Source organism: Anopheles bellator, chromosome 2 (assembly GCF_943735745.2).
Source record: "Anopheles bellator chromosome 2, idAnoBellAS_SP24_06.2, whole genome shotgun sequence".
NCBI lineage: Eukaryota > Metazoa > Arthropoda > Insecta > Diptera > Culicidae > Anopheles > Anopheles bellator.
In genome coordinates, this window is record NC_071286.1 from 45,495,262 (window position 1) to 45,516,074 (window position 20,813).

General features: G+C 48.2%; 1 protein-coding gene across 1 annotated transcript; it reads right to left on the reverse strand.

Moving 5' to 3' along the window:
- Positions 1-152: 152 nt before the first annotated feature.
- On the reverse strand, positions 153-19,094 carry LOC131208817 (E3 ubiquitin-protein ligase MYLIP). Its single transcript, XM_058201717.1, has 4 exons — positions 18,420-19,094; positions 1,871-2,817; positions 1,238-1,801; positions 153-1,165 (listed from the first exon to the last, which is right to left on the reverse strand). The coding sequence occupies exons 1-4, from the start codon at positions 18,504-18,506 to the stop codon at positions 958-960; spliced, it is 1,806 nt and encodes a 601-aa protein (XP_058057700.1). The 5' UTR covers positions 18,507-19,094; the 3' UTR covers positions 153-957.
- Between the last annotated feature and the right edge of the window lie 1,719 nt (positions 19,095-20,813).

The following is a 20,813-nucleotide window of genomic DNA, read 5'->3' on the forward strand; positions in this document are numbered from 1 at the left end:
TTGAGAAATACTCTTACCTGGAGTACCAAGCCTTTCGGCGAACGGTTTGTTGAAAGATTTCAATTACCGCTCGCTAATGGGGCAGGGACTTTATTTCGGTTAAACACAGTGTTAACACACAGCGTTTCGAAATGAAGCACTTATGTGAAAGGGCCACAACAGTTTAGTTATTTTTCTGCGTTTTTTGTAGTACAACATGTAACTTTCAATCTTTCAATCTTTTCAAACATGTAACCTTTGCTCTGCATTCTTAAACACTATGTGGCCTTTTAATGCGCGAAACTTCTTAGAAGCGACGCCATTTAACAATTACTATTATCTTACACAACGGTTATCAGCATATTTGCTTGTTAGTGGTAGGGAAACGATATGTTAGCACAGACCAACCGTTCAACCAACCATCCATCTACTAACAGTGGCATTGACCAGTTTCGTGAATCGCGCCCATTGTTGGAATTTTTTAGGTTCGAAAAAAAAATACTTCACACCAACACATTGCCCAACAATGCGAACTTGGTGTCTGTTCCGTTCTTAAAGCCTGATATTGATAAACGTACTTTTGCATTGTAAAATTTTAAGAAAAACATAGAAAAAGAAGGACAGCGCTAATCGACAGAGCATTCTAAAAACATAAAAGGATCACGGTGTTGAAAACTAGCATCGATAAACTTAACGGTAGCTACTAACATTTTCCCCTAACGGGTACACAACTAGTGGTAATTTTTTTGTTTACACATCGATTCACTGACTAAACTGATCTTTCGTTTCGACTGTTCGAACTAGATTTTTCGCTTCCTTACCGGCTGCTACAGTGTTCAGCACGTGCAACAATACATTTAACAAATAATATCACCAATTCGCTTATCTATATGTGTTTCGCCCGCCACGTTCGTGTTCCGCCTTCTTTTGAGCGATGTAAATGAAGGTTCTTGCACTGGTTTTCTTCATCGGTCGGGTTTACAGCACCAACGTTGCGACCGGATGTGGAGCTTTCGGTAGGCCGCCAACGGTTCCGGGATCCGGGGCGGCGGAAAGATATTCTTCCTGCAGCAGCACTCTTGACGCTGTGGCTGCCGTTGTGCTTTTGCGCGATTGCAGCAATGGTGGAAGGAAAATTTTGCTGATACACTCAATGTTCGAACGGCACAGCGGACAACGCTCGCATCTGGAAAAGGGTCGGGAGCAAACATCGGGATGTTAATTGTTGTCCGGGTAAGAGTCGACGGGTAACACTTACTGCTCTGCACACGCCCTGCACGCCGTCATGTGGCCACAGGGCAGAAAAGTCGTATCGATCACGCCATCCGCACAGATGGGGCAGGTGATCGCCTCTCGTATCCGCTCGTCATAAAGCCGCTCCAACTGCGCGTACTCTTCACGTTGCGCGCGCTGCGTCTCTTTCAACCGCCCAAGTGCATCGGCCGGATTTTCGGTGTGCTCTTCCACCTTGTTGCTGATCTCGATGCCGCGTGCGTGGAGGGTCCGGCGGGCGGCGTCGTACACCTCGCGGCAGGTGCGTTTGATATCGAACACGTACCGCTTGCCTAGCTCGGTGTCCTCGTTAAACATGGACGCGATCGTACCCTTTAGATCGCGAATGAACTGCGTCGTCACGATGGGTCGCACGGTTTCGCACGAGTAGAACTCGTGCTTCTCGATGATCGCCCGGTACAGAGAGGCCGCCGTCCGGTGACTGGGCAGCTTCAGTTCCACGTGCGTCTCTACGTGGTTTTCGTTCATGTACGTCAGGCGAAACGATCGCTTGATGGATTTAGCCAGTTTCACGGCAGTAAATGGAACGCTAAAAAAGAAAAATACGATTATATGAAATGCGAAATGTCACCCACAAGTGCGCTTCAACCACACCCACCTATACTTTTCGTCGTCCTTCACGATGGTTAAGCCGTGCGGACTGACACTGATTTTGCAAACGACGGCCGGCTCGCCGATCGTAACACCGTCGAAGATTTCTTCCCCGTACCCCATCAAACTGCAGATTTCCTCCAGTAGCCAGTACTGCGCCGAGGTGGCACTCATCTTGATCAGCGACAGCTTCTCGTGCTCGCCAGCAATCTGCTGATGGTATTCGGTGGGCTGAGCTAGTTGCCGTTGTCCCTCGGCCACATCATCATCGCCTTCGAATGCGGGCCGTAGGGCACCGTACCGATGGTAAATGTTCTTTGGTGAAGCTTTGGCCAACTCTTCCGCGGCAGGTGCTGCCGATGGAGAAATGCCGCCAGAGTGCGATCCTAGATCGTCCAAATGCCAACCGATCGGCGGAGAGGCAGAGCTCTGCGAACTAACGCTTCCACGCTTGCACTCGATTTCGGAGCATTTTCGCTTCGATGGACGTCGAAGTTGCGGGACCGGTCGACGGTCGGGAAGATCGGTAACATCCGTAGCGCCAGCCGTCGAAGACCGGCAAACTGATTCCGATTCGATGGCCCCGACCGGTGCTGGTGGAACCTTCACGGGATCGTACTTGTAACCGTCCGCTTGTAGCAGTAGAGCGGCCAAATATGCGGCATTAGCCCAGCTGGTGGGTCGCAGATGTCCATCGAAGAGCTCCTGGCGGGCCTGCATGTAGAACAGGTTACGGACACTACTCTGCAGTATCAGGTGTGCCGGGACCCAGAACTTTACGCGAAGCGACAGCAGCAACGGATGCGTTCGGTCGTTCGTGTAGATATGCAGTGGATTGCGCAGGTTGATCCACTGCTTGACGCTGCACTCGTCCACGTCCGCATGGTCACCGACGCGCACCGGTATCAGACCAAAGTAGTCCGTCTCGCAGATGATACCCAGATCGGCACAGACCTGCAGATGGAAGAAGCAAAGCGAACAGAAGATATTAGATAAGTTGTGACAAGTGATAAGTTATCGAATTCGTTCGCGCATTTCATTTGTAAAATAACATGTTGATTGAACGGATCTTCGGGCGCTGGGCTACAGTTGGACCTCTACAATATCGTACATTCACCCGCTTGAAATAACAGAATGCCGCAACCACCGTGCAGCTGTATGACCCGGTTTCGAGGATCCGTACTTCGCGGAGAATAATAGAACGTTTCAAGTCAATAAATAAACTTCTCTTGATGGAGCGTCATGTTGTTTGTTTCACCGAACGTTCCGAGGTGTTTAAGACTCCTCGATCCCCGGCAGTGAGAAGATACATATAGATTGGTGCCTGTTTCTTTCCAGTCCTATCCTAGCATTGTGGTACGCGGAGTAAACAGTGCACCAAAGGCTTTATCGCTAACAAAGGGTGAAATGGGTCCATCCAAACGAGGCACAAGAAGCTGTAGGCGGGAAAGGGTTTCGTTATCAGCAACCAGCGCCAATTAATACCTGGTTGTTCCCCTTATCGTCTCACCTCCCTGCCTGCCTGCTAAGTACTTCGCCTTCCATCATCTCGAGTAATGTCGCCGTTCTGTCTTATCGTAAATGCTCATATAACAAACCACCTTCGGTGCAGTTTGAAAGAAGCACCCCTCGTGTGTATTTGTGCTAATATTTGAGCGGCCATTTTGCCCCGTTGTGAAGATCGATTTACCGGCGGAAGTGGCGGTTGGGTTTACACGATCGTCAGGAAGGGTGGAACATTTTGAAGATAACGTCGACGGAGGAATTCGTATACACACAGTAAAGCAACCTATTTCAGTCTGTATTGTTTTAGTGCGCATTGTGCAATAGGACAACAACGAAGAAAGCAAATGGCTGCTATCCGGAAGTATGTTCCCGAACGTTTGCGCTACCGTCTGGCCGCCGTTGAAGACGGTTCGTAAATATTTAACGCCGTAAAGTACCATCACTGGAAACTCCTTGGGCCAGTGTGCTCCTGGGAGGACAACAATTGCAAGAGACCGGACGGGAAATCGGACCAACAACCGGCAGCTGATGAGTAATTGCCCACTTCTTCGATTGGAAACAAGCTCCACTTTCCACCGAAGAATTGACCGTCAATCTTTCGTGTAAATTCTTGGAACATTGCAGCGTTTTGGGGCGACAGCCAAAACCCGAGGCCCATAATTCATGACGTTTACGTAACTCAAACGTAACTCTGCGCACCAAAAGGCGTTAAGAAAAAGCACGTTCCGTGTGTGGCGAGCTTTCCAACAACAACTCGATTTCCATTTCCGATGTGGACTTTGGGGCCGCCAATGCCGCGAAGAGCTTATTTATTTGATTTTCGGTTATCCTATCCACGGGCTCCCCGAGTTTCTCGGATGGGCACGGCTGATCCGTCGGATTCGTCGCGACAATCCCAAGGAGTGCCTCTCTCCCCTTTATGGCCGAGGTGACCGGTTGACGAAATGTTTGCATCGCTAATGAAGCTACCCCGTCGTGGCGACGGAAGATTTGTGCTTTTCGGGCGGACGTACAGAGAGACAAACAAAACCGTGCGGACGACGACGACGCCGGACGTACACCGCACATACGGGGAAGAAGAAGAAGGCCAAAACCTGTTCCGCTGTGGAAGAATGGCCACAAAAACGTGATCGCTAGGACGTGGTCGGTGGTGGAGTGGTTCGCCTTGCGGAGGTGTCTTTCATATGCAGACGAACTCCACTCCGCCGTTCGCTGAACGGCAGCCTCGTGGTGAACTTTTTTTTCGGAAGGACCGCACACAAGTAATGAGCTGTGCGTGTCTCGCGTTGCTTTAGGTCCTAATCACTTGCCCAAGTAAATAGCAACCAACGCAACGTATCAACAAGAAGACGAACACCAAAAAATCAATTAACTGGGCTCCAAGGGGTTTCAGAAGGCACAGCGACGCAACCGTGTAGTCCAGCGTGGGTTGACCCACATTTCCGAGGGCCGTTAGTAGGAAGCTGAGCGATATACAGTCGATGCCGGGTGACATTAATCTTCCCATTAATTTGGTCACCAATTGAAGCGTTTCGAATTTAAAAGACCCATTCGAGGGAAACATCAAGTCCAGTGCGCTACAGGATGCGCCACGAAAGATTATCTCTTTCTATATGGTTATAAAATAAAAATGGTTTAATATTCTTCGACATTTATTGGAAAGATTAATTTTTCAATTTTTTAATGCAAAACAGTTTTGGTAAAATATCCACAAATATTTGGTAAAATCATTGTGGCTGTCGCTGTATGGCTCGTAGCGCCGTCCTGTTGAAACCAAATGCCGTCCAAGTTCTCAGCTGCAAATTAGCCCAAAAACCAATCAGCCAAAATTCGCACCAAAGAGTCACTCGTTTTGGGTGCATTGGCTTCTCTTGCACGATGTGTGGGTTTTCCGAACCACAATATTGCTTATTAACAAAACTACCTGACAAGTTGGAAATATTTTTTCATATTTCTCTACTTTCTGCAACCAAAGTTGTATAGGTATACTTAAATCTGATGAATCAACCTTTTAAGTAAATGTTCAAGCATCGAAAAATATTAAGCATTTTTTTAAATAACCAAATAAAACAAAGAACGCTAGATGGCGCACCCTGTACAACCCTGTAGGTCCCATTTGCGGAGTGTTTAAATTTTAAACCCTGTGGACTCCTCAACAACAAATGCAACTAACAACGAAGCAATTGGATGGTGATAAATAAATTAACTTTAAAACTAGAGTCTAGTGAAGCGAAAGAATGTGAACATCCGTCCAACACTTAAAGCCTTTCGCGCCATGGGTGCCGCAAAAAAGAAACTTTGATATGAAAATGGGTGACTCTGGGGGACAACCGGTAAAAACACAGTGCAACAACACACACCCAAGTGAACCATTCCCGGGAACCTACGGAACCGTCGCCAGCTCAGCGCGTGCGCTCGGTCCGTAGCGCCAACTTCGTTCCGAACGGGCGGTGATCCAACCCAACAACGCCGGCTGGACTTTGGACCTTTGGTTTTTGTGTGATACACAGCCACTGTTGTTGTGGCCACCGTCTTCTTCTTCTCCCCATCGGCGGTTAATTCCATACTTTCACGCCGCAACCGAGTGGCTCTGGCTCGTTTGGCCTCCCACACCGGCCTCGCACACATTCAAAACGCGTTTTTATCACTAAACGCAACACACGCACGTGCTCCGCTCGTGGGTGTGTTGCGAGTTGATTGCCGACTGCCGGGTGCGTGCTCCAGAGTTGTTTTCGCGGCCCCTTCGTCAATCGAACCGAACCAGCTTATCAATCGATAACGGAACACGCCCGCTCGGCTCGGCCGTCTTCTATCGGCCTCTCTAATGTCAACCCCTCCCGGGAAAAAGACCCGCTCTAGTGTCCCTCGAGCTTTTGGGGGGTGGTGCCCATTTGTAGTTCTGTGTTTTATGGTCCCCCGCCCGGTAGAGGGCCGCTGATGTCACGAGGGTGAAAATGGATAGAGTATGCTCCCAAAATAAGTTAGACCACGACCCCAGTCTGTTACTAAGTCGATACCGTGAGACTGGCCACCCGAATTGGTCCCGTATATCGGTCAAACTTGGCTAACCATTCTTTCTCCGGTCTTTTTTTTTTTTTGGTGGGGGCCATTCTGTTATGGCCAGGTTAACCATGATGCTGATCACGGTGTTCGCGCAGCCGACGGTCGTCCCCAGTGTGGTGACATTGACAACGACCGAGAAGTGAAATGTCCTTCACGCGCTGCAAGCCGTTCGAATGACGACACATGCTCTCTCGTCGTTATTTATGCAAGATGGCCAACGACGGGGCGGCAGCAGGGTGATAAAAATTTTATGCTACTCCTCTCTTGACCATCCGTCGCCGATGCGAAAGGGCACTCCAAACACAAGCGTGCTGTTGCGCCACCTGTTTGCGGCGATGTTCTTTGTGGCCCATGTGTCGCATCGCCAACTATTTACTGTTACAATCGTCGGTCGTTCGTCAGCGTCGGTCATCACCACTACACCGGCCAGCCGGATAGGAACGCAGCTGAAGCGGCGTTACCGGCTCGCGCGCCTCGCGTATAGTTCCAAAACTAACAGCCCGAGGATGGACTTTGCACCGGTTTCGGCGAAGCGAGCGGATTCGGACTTTGGACCCGCGGCGGCTCTAGTTTGCCCCTGGCAAAGCTCTCCACCGCTCCACGCACACACTGACGGTGCCGACGAAAGGGTGACGTGCGATAGGCAGCAGGTAGCTTCTACAATCCAGCGATTCTCACGTTGCGCGCCGTGTCTGTCCTGGCGGAGCGTCGTCTAATTCGCGAAATGGTGACCAACCCCGGTCTTGTCTGTAGGGAAAGAAGAGTGACCTCTGAAATCCTTTCGCCCTATGGGATATATTCAGGGCACCCCAATCCAAATGTCTGACCGGTGTCCGATCGGTGAGCGATCATCCGAACACACGCACACACAGTTGACCGATGGAGAGGATTATGCGGTGGTGTGCCACCATATCCGAGGGCACCCACTTACGCACACTCTCAGTGATCATTTGCAAAAAACAAACATCTTACAACCGATCACCGCTGTTGCTAGGCGGCTGCTCTACCTCAAAAAACACGATACGGCGAGTAGCAAAAAGCTCAAAGATCGATCACAGTGCGTCCGAAAGCGATGATCATCCCCCCCGACAGCTGGTTGTGGCCGGGCGATGACATCACCGGGCGCGGGGAACTGACCGCCGTATCCATCCGCAGTCACGCTGCGATCATGTGCGCGTGGTCAAAGCACGTGTGTCAGCGAGGGAGTAGAGTGCCGGGGGGGCACCAATTACCTCTCTAGCGATCGCTATCGATCACCCAGATGCTGACCGGTGGTCTTTCCGGAGAGTATCCAGCAGCGGGGGCGCACAAGGTTACTCCGGGGACTGCCGTGCCGTGCCGTTGACATCGTCTCGTAATTGAAGGTTAGAGCTCTGGCTACCGTGTACTCTAGCGACCGCCATGTGGGATTGTTCTGTTTAGCTACGGGAAGTTCCCGGGAAGAAGTCCCGCGGGCGATGATGATCACAATCAAGTGTTTATTTTACTCTTTCGTGTTCCAGAGTTTTCATTTGGCTGGCGTACGTGACATTGCGAGAGAGAGTGTGTCGAACTGCACGATGTGCCATTGGACTGTGTGACGTCAGCAGAGTGAACCATTAGTCATCCACCATTACTAACCCTTCTCGGCCCATTGTGGCAAGGTTTTCGCATATTTTAACCAAAGCAATAGCGAAGCGTCTTAAGGCGCGGAAAAAGGATTGTAGTGTGTTTGTTTTGTTTTCGTTCAGTCTTCGGACTCCGATTCGAACGTTTGGCATGCAAATGGCAGGCCGGTTCACGTACCTTTGTGGATCCATTAGACGAGAGTCTCCCGTACCGTACGTGTGGGACGTGTTTTGAATAATTGTGGAAAGCGAGCAGTAAGGTTCAACGGGTTGATCCCCGGCGCAAGGAGTGGGCCACCTTGTTACACTCCTCGTTCTGATTGGAACAACATTCCAAATGAGGCTTAGAAATGGCCATTGTTGTGGTCGTTTGCAGGGTGCTATTGCAGGGTGGTGTATTACGCGATTCAACTAATTTACATAATTCTGTTATCCAATGGATGGAACCCTGGTTTGGCATTAAGTAGTGTTGTTATTCAGTTTTAGTGCAGTAACTCAAAGAGCAGCCATTTTGGACAAGACCAAAAGAACAACCAAAATGCTGTCTTTCGTTCTTTTTCAAAGCAACCCTCTCGGACAGCACTAAACAAGAAAAGAGATTATGCTAAAACAGAACAACTAGCCGATAAATATAGGAAAACACGAAAAGGGAAAAGGGAGAAAAGGGAAAGCGAAGTGAAAACGAAGCATGATCGCAGTGAAACGAAACAGGGCAAAGGACAAACATGATTTAAAAACTAAATGGTTTTGCTCCCCATCCGCATTTGGCACGGTAGGATGCCAGCTGCTTGTGCCAGAAGGTGACGTCCTCTGTGTGAGGTATTCCCTTCAATCTTTTCCAACGGGGAACATGAACTGGGGCCGAGCACAAAGAAAACGCAGCCGCGCAGTGCGCGTGGCATAACTTCCACCCATCGCCGCCGCCTCGCTAAGCAGCTGGCTGGCAGCTGATGGCGGGGAAAATCGCGATCAAAGTCCAACAGCTGGCGGCCGCAAACTGCAGTTGTTGTTGCCACCCGCGAGTCGCTGCTAGTTTTTCCTTTTCGTTCGCGTGCAGCACACATTTGAACACGGGCCACACATCACGTTCAGAGGGCGCCGACTGGCTGGTGGTTTCGACCCGGACGCGGTGTGCTGATTTCCGTCTTAAAAATTTCCATGGAACATCCGGACCCCGTTGATATCTGAGGCCTTGAGGATTTAAGGGATTCCTTTCGGTCGGTGTGCGGGGGGGGATTAAGCAGATGCCGCGGGAAATACCCAGCGTTTTTCGGGGGTGCCAAAACAAACAAACAAACAATTCACTGTGTCACTGAAGCAAAGGCCACGTCGCTAATTAGGTTTCCTTCGAATCGATCCTATCTTATCTCGCTGACCGGGCCGCCCCAAACGAAGTGACTTCGACAGTGACTCAGTAGTTTACGCCCTTCGAATCTAGGTTTAAGAGACCCACAGGATTAGCCAAGGTCTCGTGCCAGTCACACAGGGAGACAGCAGAGAAGCGCCTGGAGGACACACGGGTCCAAAAAACAATGACTGTGTTTTTGATCGAAAATCAGTGTTTCTCAATCTGCCTCGATCGATAAAGCTAATGCAGCAAACAAACGGCTCCAGAGCATGATGGTGTCACTGTGGGGCCACATCAAGCGTAACGTAATGATTTTGACATTAACGATTAATGCCAAACTGCTGCGGCGCTGTCAAAACGTTTACGGCTCGCGCGAGGCGTAAACCCGAGCGTAATTATTTTTTTCATACGCTTTGCTTACAAACAGAGAATAATTTATGTTTTTATTTGCTGGTATAGCAACAAAATCGGAAAAAACAGATAAAAAAATTAAAAAATCAATTAATTTCTCTTCTATTTCTATTTTCTTGGACCAAAAACACGAACGTAAACACGTTTCACGTTTCGTTTTTATATTTTTGCTGCCACACGAAGTGTAAACGTTTTGATGTTAAAAATTAATTTTACGCTAGTTTTCACGCTTCGTGTGTCCCCGCAGTTACAAATTAATTTTACGCTAGTTTTCACGCTTCGTGTAGCCGCCTAGTCAGAGTCTCAGAATTGAGCAGGAGTGGTTTATAAATATGGACAGAAACTATAGAAGATCGTCGATATACAGAGTGGCAACGTGAAAGTGATACTGGGAGGCCACACGAAGCGTAAAAAGTAGCGTAAAATTAATTTGTAATGCCAAACTGTTTACGCCTCGGCCAAAACACATACGTTTTGACAGAAGCGCAGCAGTTTGGCATTAATTTGAAATGCCAAAAAAAATTACGTTACGCATCGTTTGTCCCCGCAGATACACTTAAATTATGTCATAAAAATCAGAATTCTCTTCTGACTGTTTCAATAACATGATACAGTAGTAAACTTACAATGTATTTGGTTCAATTAAATGCTTTACATTGCTTAATCCTGTTCAATCCTGAATCCTGTTGAAAGCAAAAATCTTCATCTTAAAAAAGTTCCTTGGCAAAAGGAAGCAAATGGCTTCTGATAACGTTTTGCAAGTAGTGCTGCTTGTTGATTTTCAAGCCTCCATGTCGGCAACATTTTTGAGAGATAGTCCATGAATCCTCTGCATCTTAAAAGGGCTATATCCAAGATCTTTTTTAATTATGTTTTGCATGGAGGTGTGACTCATTTTCATATCAAGTGCATTTTGTTCTTCCCGACCAGGCCGGATTTCGTCGAATATCACCGCTTTGATTACCGCTGAAGTCCGTACAGCCCGTTTTTTCCCGGTTTCCTTTTGTGGACAACCGTACCAGTTTCTTCGAAACGTTTGATGATCCTGTACACGAAAAGTCTAGTCAGGTTCAGATGTGACAGCTCCCTCCTCATCTGAATGTTTGTGAGGTTTTGAAGATGCAGCATCTTGATTTGTTCTCTATAAGAATCCATTACAATTTTCTGGTTCACGAAACACAAGCACTGACTTGATCGCGTATGAATAAACTGTAAACATAGCACTTCATCAAAGATCGGACCTATAGCTGTAAAAATTAAAACGACGTACACTCGAATGAGTGTATCACTTTCTTGTTGCCAGCTTGTAAAGGCGCTTGGTAGTTCTTAGCTTGCTGCACGAAATACGCATGCCAAAGCGTAGCAACTGCGCTTCGTGGCGGAAGTCACGTACTGCACAGATCAGCAACCCGTTGCACTTACGCTGGCAGCTCGATCTGCGAGGCTTTACTACCACCATCCACTATTAAAGGCTGATGGCGCTCCACCCCGGAAAATGGTTCGCCTTTAATTGGGGCTATTTTTCCTACTCTCTCTCACGATGTGTCCTTTGGTGGTTTTACGATTGAAGGCTTTGCGTACCTGATTCTTGCGTGGGTAATCGGTTTACACGCAATTGGCGTGTGTGTGCTGCTTCCTGAACATAATCAGGGTAGCTGGGGCCATTTGACACTTTGGCCAACACTCGAAATCGAAAACGCGGCGTTGCTGGTTTTTAGCCGCAAACGTCAACGAGCGGTCGGTTTACAGTAACTTTTTCCAGCAACCTCTTTTTGCATTAAAAACAGCTCGCGGTGCTTGTTTTCTTGCCCGGAAACGATGAGTTCAATGGGCGCTAAATGTCACACCGCTAACTCTTTGAAAACATCATCAAATTTGTAACTGCAATTTGGCATCATTTTGCCCGTAAAATAAATATGCATCGACCGAAATCTTCGCGAAAGAAGATCATCCTGAGCCCGGATCCCGATATTATCACAAATTCCGGCTTAACGACACAGACACTCAAACACACCAGTGATGCATTTTTTCGTCGCGAATCTCTCTCTTTGGCGCGATCAGTGTTTTAATGCGTGCTCTGTGTATGTGTGTGTTGCACACCGAGCTCCCCGCGGCCCCAAAAAACCGCCACCAGCCAGTTGCTAAAACGGTCACCGTTCGCGATGCTCGTTCACCTTTCCGGTCTCTCTCTGTCTGACGCACGCTGTGGCCATGGCGGCGGGATTGCTCTCGCTCTGGCCAGCCAGGACGGACGCGAGCACATGGTCGGCGAGTGATCGCTGCCTACTAGAGAGCTCGCGGGGTCCAAAGTCCAAGCCATTTTCTCGTGCCGTTTGCGCGCGGTGTTGTGTGTTTGTTTGAATGCCGCGCTCAGCAATCGTGACCGGCCGCGGCGGCGGCGCGTATACGATACATCTTGAAACCGAATCGCAAACCGGGAGGAATCTGAAGCCGTGTGCCTGTTGTGGCGTTGACACATAAGCGACACTAAAATGTGGTGGGACTCGAATGGAACAGTCGACTAAAAGCTCTCAGCAATACAATGTACTGTTTAAAGATCGATGGTTTGCAGTCGAATCCTTCACCGGAATCTCGTTTGCATTCGAATTCCTATGAGGAACGAAACGATGGACGCAAGAACGCATCTTGCAGCGATTTACGACCCAGCGCACCCAGCGGGAACCCATTCCAAACTTTGAATCGATTTCGTTTCGATTCGGCTTGGCGCACCTCGCACCGTGCAACTGTCACTTGCTGTTGTCAAAGGATGTCGTCGAGAGCCCGAGCGAACCTGTCCCCGACGCCGCCACTTCGCGTCGTGCTTTTTGGGGGGATAAAAATAAAACTTTATTTTTACGGCCCCGTTTTGCCGCCCGAGTTGTACCGAAGAACGGGTTACGGAACGAACCGGTGGTGGTTCCGAGCCGCCCTGTTTTGCTGCGTGTCCCCCTGCCCCCGGACCGGTGTGAGGATCGATCGATTGGCGATCGCACAAAAAAATTAGCGCCACCACGCCGATGATGATGACGGTGGTCAACATATCGTTGCGTCGTGCGTTCTAGACTGTGGTTTGTTTTAAAGAGATGCTAACTCAAAGGAACCGGCACCACAATGGTCCGTCGTGCCCCGATTAGCTCGTGCTGATATCGTGAGGGTACACCGACAACAGAACAACGTTGCCGATCCTTAATACACATGTCGAAAAAAGTCGCCGCCGGTTGATGTCGCTGTGGGTGCGGCGCTCTGGCGGCAGCGGTCAGTCAACCCACTGTGCACGAGATTAAGCCGACGACAAATGTTTGAGCTCGATCCGACCCAACACAACAACAACAACTCTCTGGCGGCCCCTGCCTCTGTGTTGCCAGGCTCTCACTGTGGGGGATTGGGGACGGCACAAATATTCCTCCATTTGCAACCGACGGCTAATGGGCTGCAATTGAAGGTTATGTGAGCGCAGCATGCTTGCTGACGCGGTCAGTCCTCCCAGATTCCTGAAAGGGCCACCGTAGGATAGCAACCGCAATCGCAGCATTGTCCTCAGACAGGCTGAGATCTGTGAGGCGCGGCTGGCTGTGCCCGTGAACCAATTATACCGAGTTCTTCCCGCCGTTCCCGTTAGCTCCATGAATCAATGCGCAATGACCGACATATCGGTTCCTGGTCTTCACCGCGATCGACTAGCCGGCTTCTTCAAGTTGTTCTTACAGAGCTCACCACAATCGGACAATCGAATCCATCGGCGGTTACTGCACATTATCAGCGGTTCTAAGGCTCGAAATACCTTAAGAATACTATATTATCGATAGCAGCACTTATAGTCACTAAAAATCGTCTAAAACGGAACAAAAAATGAAAGTGTTGAGCAAGACTTTTCGCTTTTTACCGCATCGGAAAACGTTCTGCAAAGGATGGCACAACAGCCCTCTAGTAATGGGATTAGTCTCCACTTCCCCAAGGTTCCGCCCGCTGCCCGGTTTTTCGAGGTTAGTTGTCATACCTTACACGCTGTAGGGGTATTGGAAAGTTGGTTCCTCGCCTTTGGAAGGATAGTTTCGTAGAACACGGCAAGACCACCTTCTCACGGACCACAAAACAAATTGGTGTAGCGTGTTCGGCTTCGTGGAACCGTTCTACGCCATTTTGAAACCCCCTACATGAAGGCATACTAACAACGCACACGTTTGTTCTTACACATTTGCCGTTTTCCATAGGATAAACCATTAAACGAAGGCCGGGATATACGTTCCTAAGGCCGTCCTACGGAACACGGAAGCGCACAACTCTTGGCGAACGATTTAACTTCCGGCGGAGCGAGAAAGAGATAGGGCGAGTTAGAACCCATTAAACGAAGTAAAGTAACTCCGAGCCGCGGGTGAGGACACTAAACATTCTACGACAAAATAAACAACTCCTGCAAACCTGTGGGGTCCCGGTGGGGCCTGTCGGGTCGTTAATCAATTCCACACTCCTGACCCTTCCGATGCCGTGGTTTCGACGGCCCCGGGGTGTTGCACGTTTCCTTGTTCCTGGAGGGACCCACCATTTTGAGCGGCGATTAAAGTCCAGCAAGTGTTGCCGCCGGTGGTTTTATGCGAACACGCTAATTGGGCCCCGTGGGTATGGAGGTTTTTGGAGTTGCTGCGCTTCAAGGACACTGCTGTGCCAAGGGTGCTTTACTCTAATGCTAATTGTTCTTATGTGAAGTTCCAAAATAAATTAAAGCATTTCGATTCCCAATTCGCATTCCAATGGTGACACATTTTCGTTTTCGCGAAAACCCCAGTGGAGGTGTGTCTCGCGTTCCCGCTTGTTGACAAGACGTACGTTGCAGTTGTTCTCGTTTTTTTTCGTGGCAGAAGTACGAAGTGAGACACCCACGTTTGTGTCGCCCACCTTTTAGACCGCGGTCGTCTTAACCGCGGGGTTTCGATTTAATGCGCAATACGCAACGGCAATCGGCCGTCGCTCCGCAGCACGATAACGCCGGCCAAGAACGCCTGACACCTCAGCCCTGTTTGTTTGCCTTCAGGTTCTGTGTCTGGTGCCGGCGTGTGCTTCGCGCGACCGGGTTGAGTAACTCACAATAGAGAATGGTGTGTTTTGTGTGTTACGAACGAAGGCGGTGTCTTCTTTTACTTTGGATACTTTCTTGGAGCAGACATCGCCACTGTAACCAATCATCGATGGCCGCGGGACACGGTAGACGAAAAATGGAAATGCGCAATATGCGCCATCGGTGCCCAAAGTTGGGAGTCAGATTAAATGGAGAAGAAACGAAAAAACCATCACTAGGACCGAGGGGGGGCGTGATAATGGCCCTGAACCGAAATGGTAGAGGGCCTCTCTTATCTTCACCATCGTATCGCAAAATATGCTTTTTGGGCGTGCATCTGGGACAGCAGGTCCGAAATGTGGCCGCGGAAAGTTGCGCCCGTCGTTACGTCAAAAGGGAGTGAAGTACTTAAGCCAATTTACATGGCGGACCAAGTCTGCCGGAAAAGAGTCTGGATGCCGGCGGCGGGTCGGCATCGGGCAGATAATAATATTTACGATGCCCCGGGCACCGTACCATCTGGGACGATGATAATATATTTTTGTTTGTTTGGCCACCTTCGTTTCGCGTTTGTTATCATGTCCACCCCGCCGTGAGGAGGAGTTAATAGCAATAGCCTGGAAGTCCAATTGACGTGACCAATTCACAGCATTCGCGGTCCACTGCGATTGACGCCACGGCTCGCCATTATTGAGAGTGTGCGAAACAAGCAGCACCGGGGACGGGCATAATATGTTTATCTGTTCGTTAGATTCAATTTGCGGCAGGATCAGATCAAACCGTGGGCCGTTGATTAGAGGCGGGTTTGAGGGAATAACATTCACCACGACCCACATTTCCTTTTACGGTAAATGGGCGGGTAGAGAAGACCGGTGAGACTGATTCACGAGATAAGGGCAATCTGTCGAGCGCCAACGTGAACAAATGTGAAGCAATGGTTCAAACAGTTCACCCACTTCCTATCACCGCTACTTGACAAATCTTGAGGCTGCTCTCGAACCACGGTCCACGGTCCGAGAGCTGACTGAGGTGTTTCGCTGTCTACCGAAACCCGTGTAGAGGGCCCTTATCTTACCCTCCTAGGTTATTATCAATTGTTGACACGTTATTGGAAGTCGATAAGAAAGCTCGTTTGGAGTGTAAGGGCAAAGTCCTTTCTTTCGGGCTTGTATTACGTCTTGTGGACACCCATTCCTCCCTCAAGTGATTGGTGGGCTTCCTTACGAAACACCTGTGCATCGTCGCTGGTCACATAAAAAAAGTCTTCGTGAGAGCTCTCCGTAGGCGTTACGTGTGATTGATTAACATGGACCGCCTTTTAATCAACACCCCACATTATCCGAAACGGAAATCAACATCTTCGGAAACAAAGACAGAGGTCCAGACTGTAGGAGGCAGCTTCATCGTTTGGCGCTATCGACATTGTTTGACGGTAGCAATTTAACTGTTCATTGCCCAGATAACCTACTTTGGGAACGAATCCCCCTGTGCAATCGGAGTGCAGGGCTTTCGTGCGTCAGCGTCAATCGAAACTGCGTAGTCCTTTCGTGCGAAGAAGAACAAAGTGTTTCTTATCGATCGCTTGCATTGGAGATCGATTGAAGTCTTGAGTCATCTCTAAAATCGATGTAGTAAACAAAAAGACAGAAGGTAAATCAAAAGAACTTATCTCGCTCATGATGAGATTACCAACGCACCATACAGACCGAGCTAATCAGCGGACATGTCCTCAGATGTGTCCTCATCATGGGCGGCATTCAAATCGAGGACAAGTCCGATTAATCTTCGAGAAATGGGCGTCTGCTGACCCTGCCACTAAGCGCGGGGCGGTCTAACATGCTACTAGACGCAGGCGATAAGCCAGACCTAGAACCGAGGACTCCCTCCCCGAAAGGTCAACAGCCACACTGTGAACTTGTTGCCAAGCCGTCCTTTTACGACGGCGACGGCACCCCCGGCGAATTGCAATGACCCTGGCAAAGGGGTGCGATGATAAGGGGACCGCTCTGGCGGCAGCTTATCGGCGTCAACCGAGGTCATTAATTTCCTTGCGCTCAGCGTAACGCATCGGAGGAGTTTGCATCGCTGACTTCTGGGCTGGTAACCAGCCGGTCCGGTCAGGACGGACCATCGAGCGTCGGGGATCATCGTTAAGTCCAGAAGATGATTAGACTCGGACCAAGCGATAAACCTGTTTTCTAACGTCGCAAGCCTTAGAAGGTGCGGAGCCCGGATGACACGCGGACAGAGCTCAAGTAGGTTGTGCAATGTTTGTGGTAAGTTTTAATTGCATTCATTTATAATCGGCCCTATCTACAACTGAAGTGCGCTGAGGGGCGCCTTTGCATATGGGGATTAGATCACCCCGCACTGCAACCTTGAGATGTCACAGTGGCCGTTTTGCATAATAGTGTCCCGGACAATCACTAATCCTCCCGAAGCTGTATGTTTGGCCCTGTGGGTTTATGGGACTCTACCAGAGGAAGTGTCTTCGGTGTAACTTTATTGGCGGTGTAGTTAGTACAGTGAAGCTGATACTGCTGCTCACTAATTAGAGGTGATAATGAAGGGTAAACGATCGTTAACTTCTGTAATAAACGCGATAAGGGTACTGTCTGCCCTGTTGGTGACTTTGGAGGTGTGGCGAGTGCCCTAGGATCTGCAAATAATTTATACATTATACATTCTATATGTAGCTTAAGGTCTACCAATGACAATCTGAGAGTAGTCTATTGAACTCATCAGAATGTTCTCCCCAACGCTTGACAGATTTTGGGTGAAATCATCACACGTTTGTGGTGTGATTAAGATTTGTCGTGCTTCGACTCCATGCCCGACACGTCGCAGAGTCTTCCGAATTTGGATCCTACCACCGCTAACCGGCACGATCTTAACGCGGCTAACACGGCACGATCTTCGTGAAGGGCCTCTTCCTTCAAAATTGCATCATCCCCAACACTCGTCCACACGCACGGGGAAATGAGGTTTTCACGACACGACCTTTGGACCGTCGGATCGAAAACACTCTCGCACGCACCACTCCTTCGGTGTAGCCCAAATTGTAGCTCGTCAGTGACGGTTATTCGGTAACAAAAACAACCTTCCCTACCCTACGGCTTCTTGTGACTAATTTTAGTGAATTAGTAGTTTCGAAGTCGAAGAAAGTGCGCGTTCGATTGCGAAGGAAATTCACGACGACGACGACGACGACGGTGAAGTCCTGGCGCCGAAAGGCCCTCGAAAGACAGACAAGGAAAGCTCGAAGTGCAAAGTGCATCGGAGGTGCATTGGTCATACTGCTGCATCTTGCGAACTGGCCGAGTGAAAGAGAGAGAGAGATAAAAAAGAGAACCACGGTCTTATGCTAGAGTAAGTGCGGTTTCGCCTAGAACGCCGAAGCGGTCCCCGCAGATTCCCCCCCGTGGCCCCCCGGTTGCTGTTACGGTGCCGCCATCGCTAGACGGATGGGCGCCAATCAGCTGCGGCCCCGGAACACTTTTGCCCCCGGACGGCTGCGCCTCAGTTTTCGGCATCAAGGACATCGCTCGTTAAGCAAATGGAACATTACCTTCTCCAGACACTCCTGGCTGATGCGCTTCGGATCACACTGCACACCGGAAGTGGTGCCGTTCGGCAGATTCACGAGGCACCACATATTGGCAAAAGAAATCCCCTTTTCTACGACACGCACACACCGACGCTCAATTCTACCGTGTTTGTCTTTTCACGCAACGACGGCGCTAGAAAGTGTCACCCTTTTTGCAGCGCCGCGGCTACCATCCATTTTACGACAAAGGGTTCTTTGCCTATCGGTTCCTGCTGTTGCAATTCCTGTTCCGAAACAACCTCAACACAACACACACGCATGCGTTTTAGGTTCGTTGATTGAAATAGCACACCCGAAACTCCATAACGTTATCACTTTCTGTAGCGAAGGTTTTTTGTTTGCTGCTATCCGGCTCTCACTTTGTTGGCCACGGAACAGCTGACGCTTTGCAAACACACCGGAACACGGAATCTCACGGAGCAGATTGGAGCTACGAGCAGTTTTAACTCTTCTTCGTAGTAACAAAATCCAGTGGTTCCCGGTCTGGAAAAGATCACTTTCACAGCAACAAACACGTAAATTCGACGGGAAATTTCCTATACACGCGCACAAAACGTTGGCAATGTTAACTAAAGCACCATTCTAATTTTCCGCTTGGACGTTATTATTGTTTATTGTAGCGAGATACGAGAAGTTTCAAATATTTCCTGCTTGTTCGAATTTTAGTTTTTTAGACTCTGCACTTTCTGACCAACTGAAGATTTCTGGCTCTCAAACCTGGCATTTTGCGTTCCCAGCCTCTAAAGCTGACTTAAATTCCAAATTCCCCTTATTTCCCCTATTCCCTTTCCCTACTTCCCTTTTGCGTTCCCAGTCTCTGTTTTTTGCCTTTCCTAGTGAAAGAGATAGCTGACGCGCTAGAGCGAGATGCACTTTTATTTGACAGATCACGATGTGGTGTAACAAAGGTGCAATGGACGGTTTTAACGGTTGCTATATTCCAACAGTCTCGTTTGAAAAGGTGGTCAACGGTCATAATACTTTTTTAAAAGTGAGGATTTTAGTTAGATTTTCCCAAAATAGATAAGTTATCTATGTACAATCCGCATTTACGGCCTTCCATGGCTCACGCATACCAACGAATCCAATACCTGTCCCAATCTTGTTTTCCTCAATGGGTTTTGGTCACGCGGAGGAAGTTGAAAGGATGAATAACGGAACTGCCGGAACTTTGCAGCCATCACACGGCATCACGACAAACATGGACCATGGAAGCAGATTACGAACACACTTTTCCAGTTCAATTTTAAGGACAAAACGTAAGCGATCTGGCAGCGTCGAGAGAATCCTACTTCTACATGCTTTCATTTTTGTCATTTTAGGCCTGCTCATCTACACGTTTCTGCCAGGCTACACCCGAAAAGCTACGCCTTCTACCCAACAGATGTCCGATCTGGACCTGGATCATTGAAGCTCAACACTGATCCAGCTTTACGCCTTCCGCTTCCGCTAAAAACAACAGTTTTGGAAAACAAGTGATTCCGATGCACGCATAATTTGAATGATAATTTTTATAACTCGAAAGTGAGACGAAAAATTACGAAAACGAAAACGATCAGCTCTTCTAGAAATAGATTATTCTTAAATAGATCTAGGAATAGATTATTGTTTATTGTTGTTGTATTCACGAGGTCGGAGTTTTATTTTACTGATTTTGTTAGCAATCTTTATTAAGTCAAGTTTTTGAAGGGGGAGAGAAAGAAAGAAAGCTTTAAAAATTACACAAAATCACAATTACAAATTACACTGGGGGCGAAAACGTGGTTACGAACGAAAAACGTGTTTACGTTCGTTTTTGGTCCGAGAAAAAAGAAATAGAAGAGCAATAAATTGATTTCTGAATATTTTTTTCTGTATTTTTTTACTTTGTCTCTCAGTGTGGTTATAAATCCGTTTGCAGTTTCTAATCAAACTAAACTGTGCCAAATTTCACGCGGATTGGTTCAGTAGTTTTAAAGAAAATGCGGTACACACACACTAATATATAGATTATCCAACAAAGTGATAAAAATTAAGTGTTTTGTTATATAAAAATGTATACAAATCCATTTATTGTTTACAATTAACGTTACTAAACTTGTTTTATCATTTTTAAAGAGTGAATAAACACTTGAAGTCATAATAAGCAATTTTTCACATTTTTCACTTTCACATTCACAAAATTTCACTTATTCTGCATCGCTTTTGACGCATATAAAGCTCCTTCACGAATATCAATATTTTCGATTTGAGTTTTCGATATTTTCAATCTCCGAACTATTGTCATTTCCTTTGATGAAATCACTTCTGCTCAAATCACATCCACGTTCATTTGACATACCCTAAATTGCACAAAAGAACAAAGCTATGCTAACT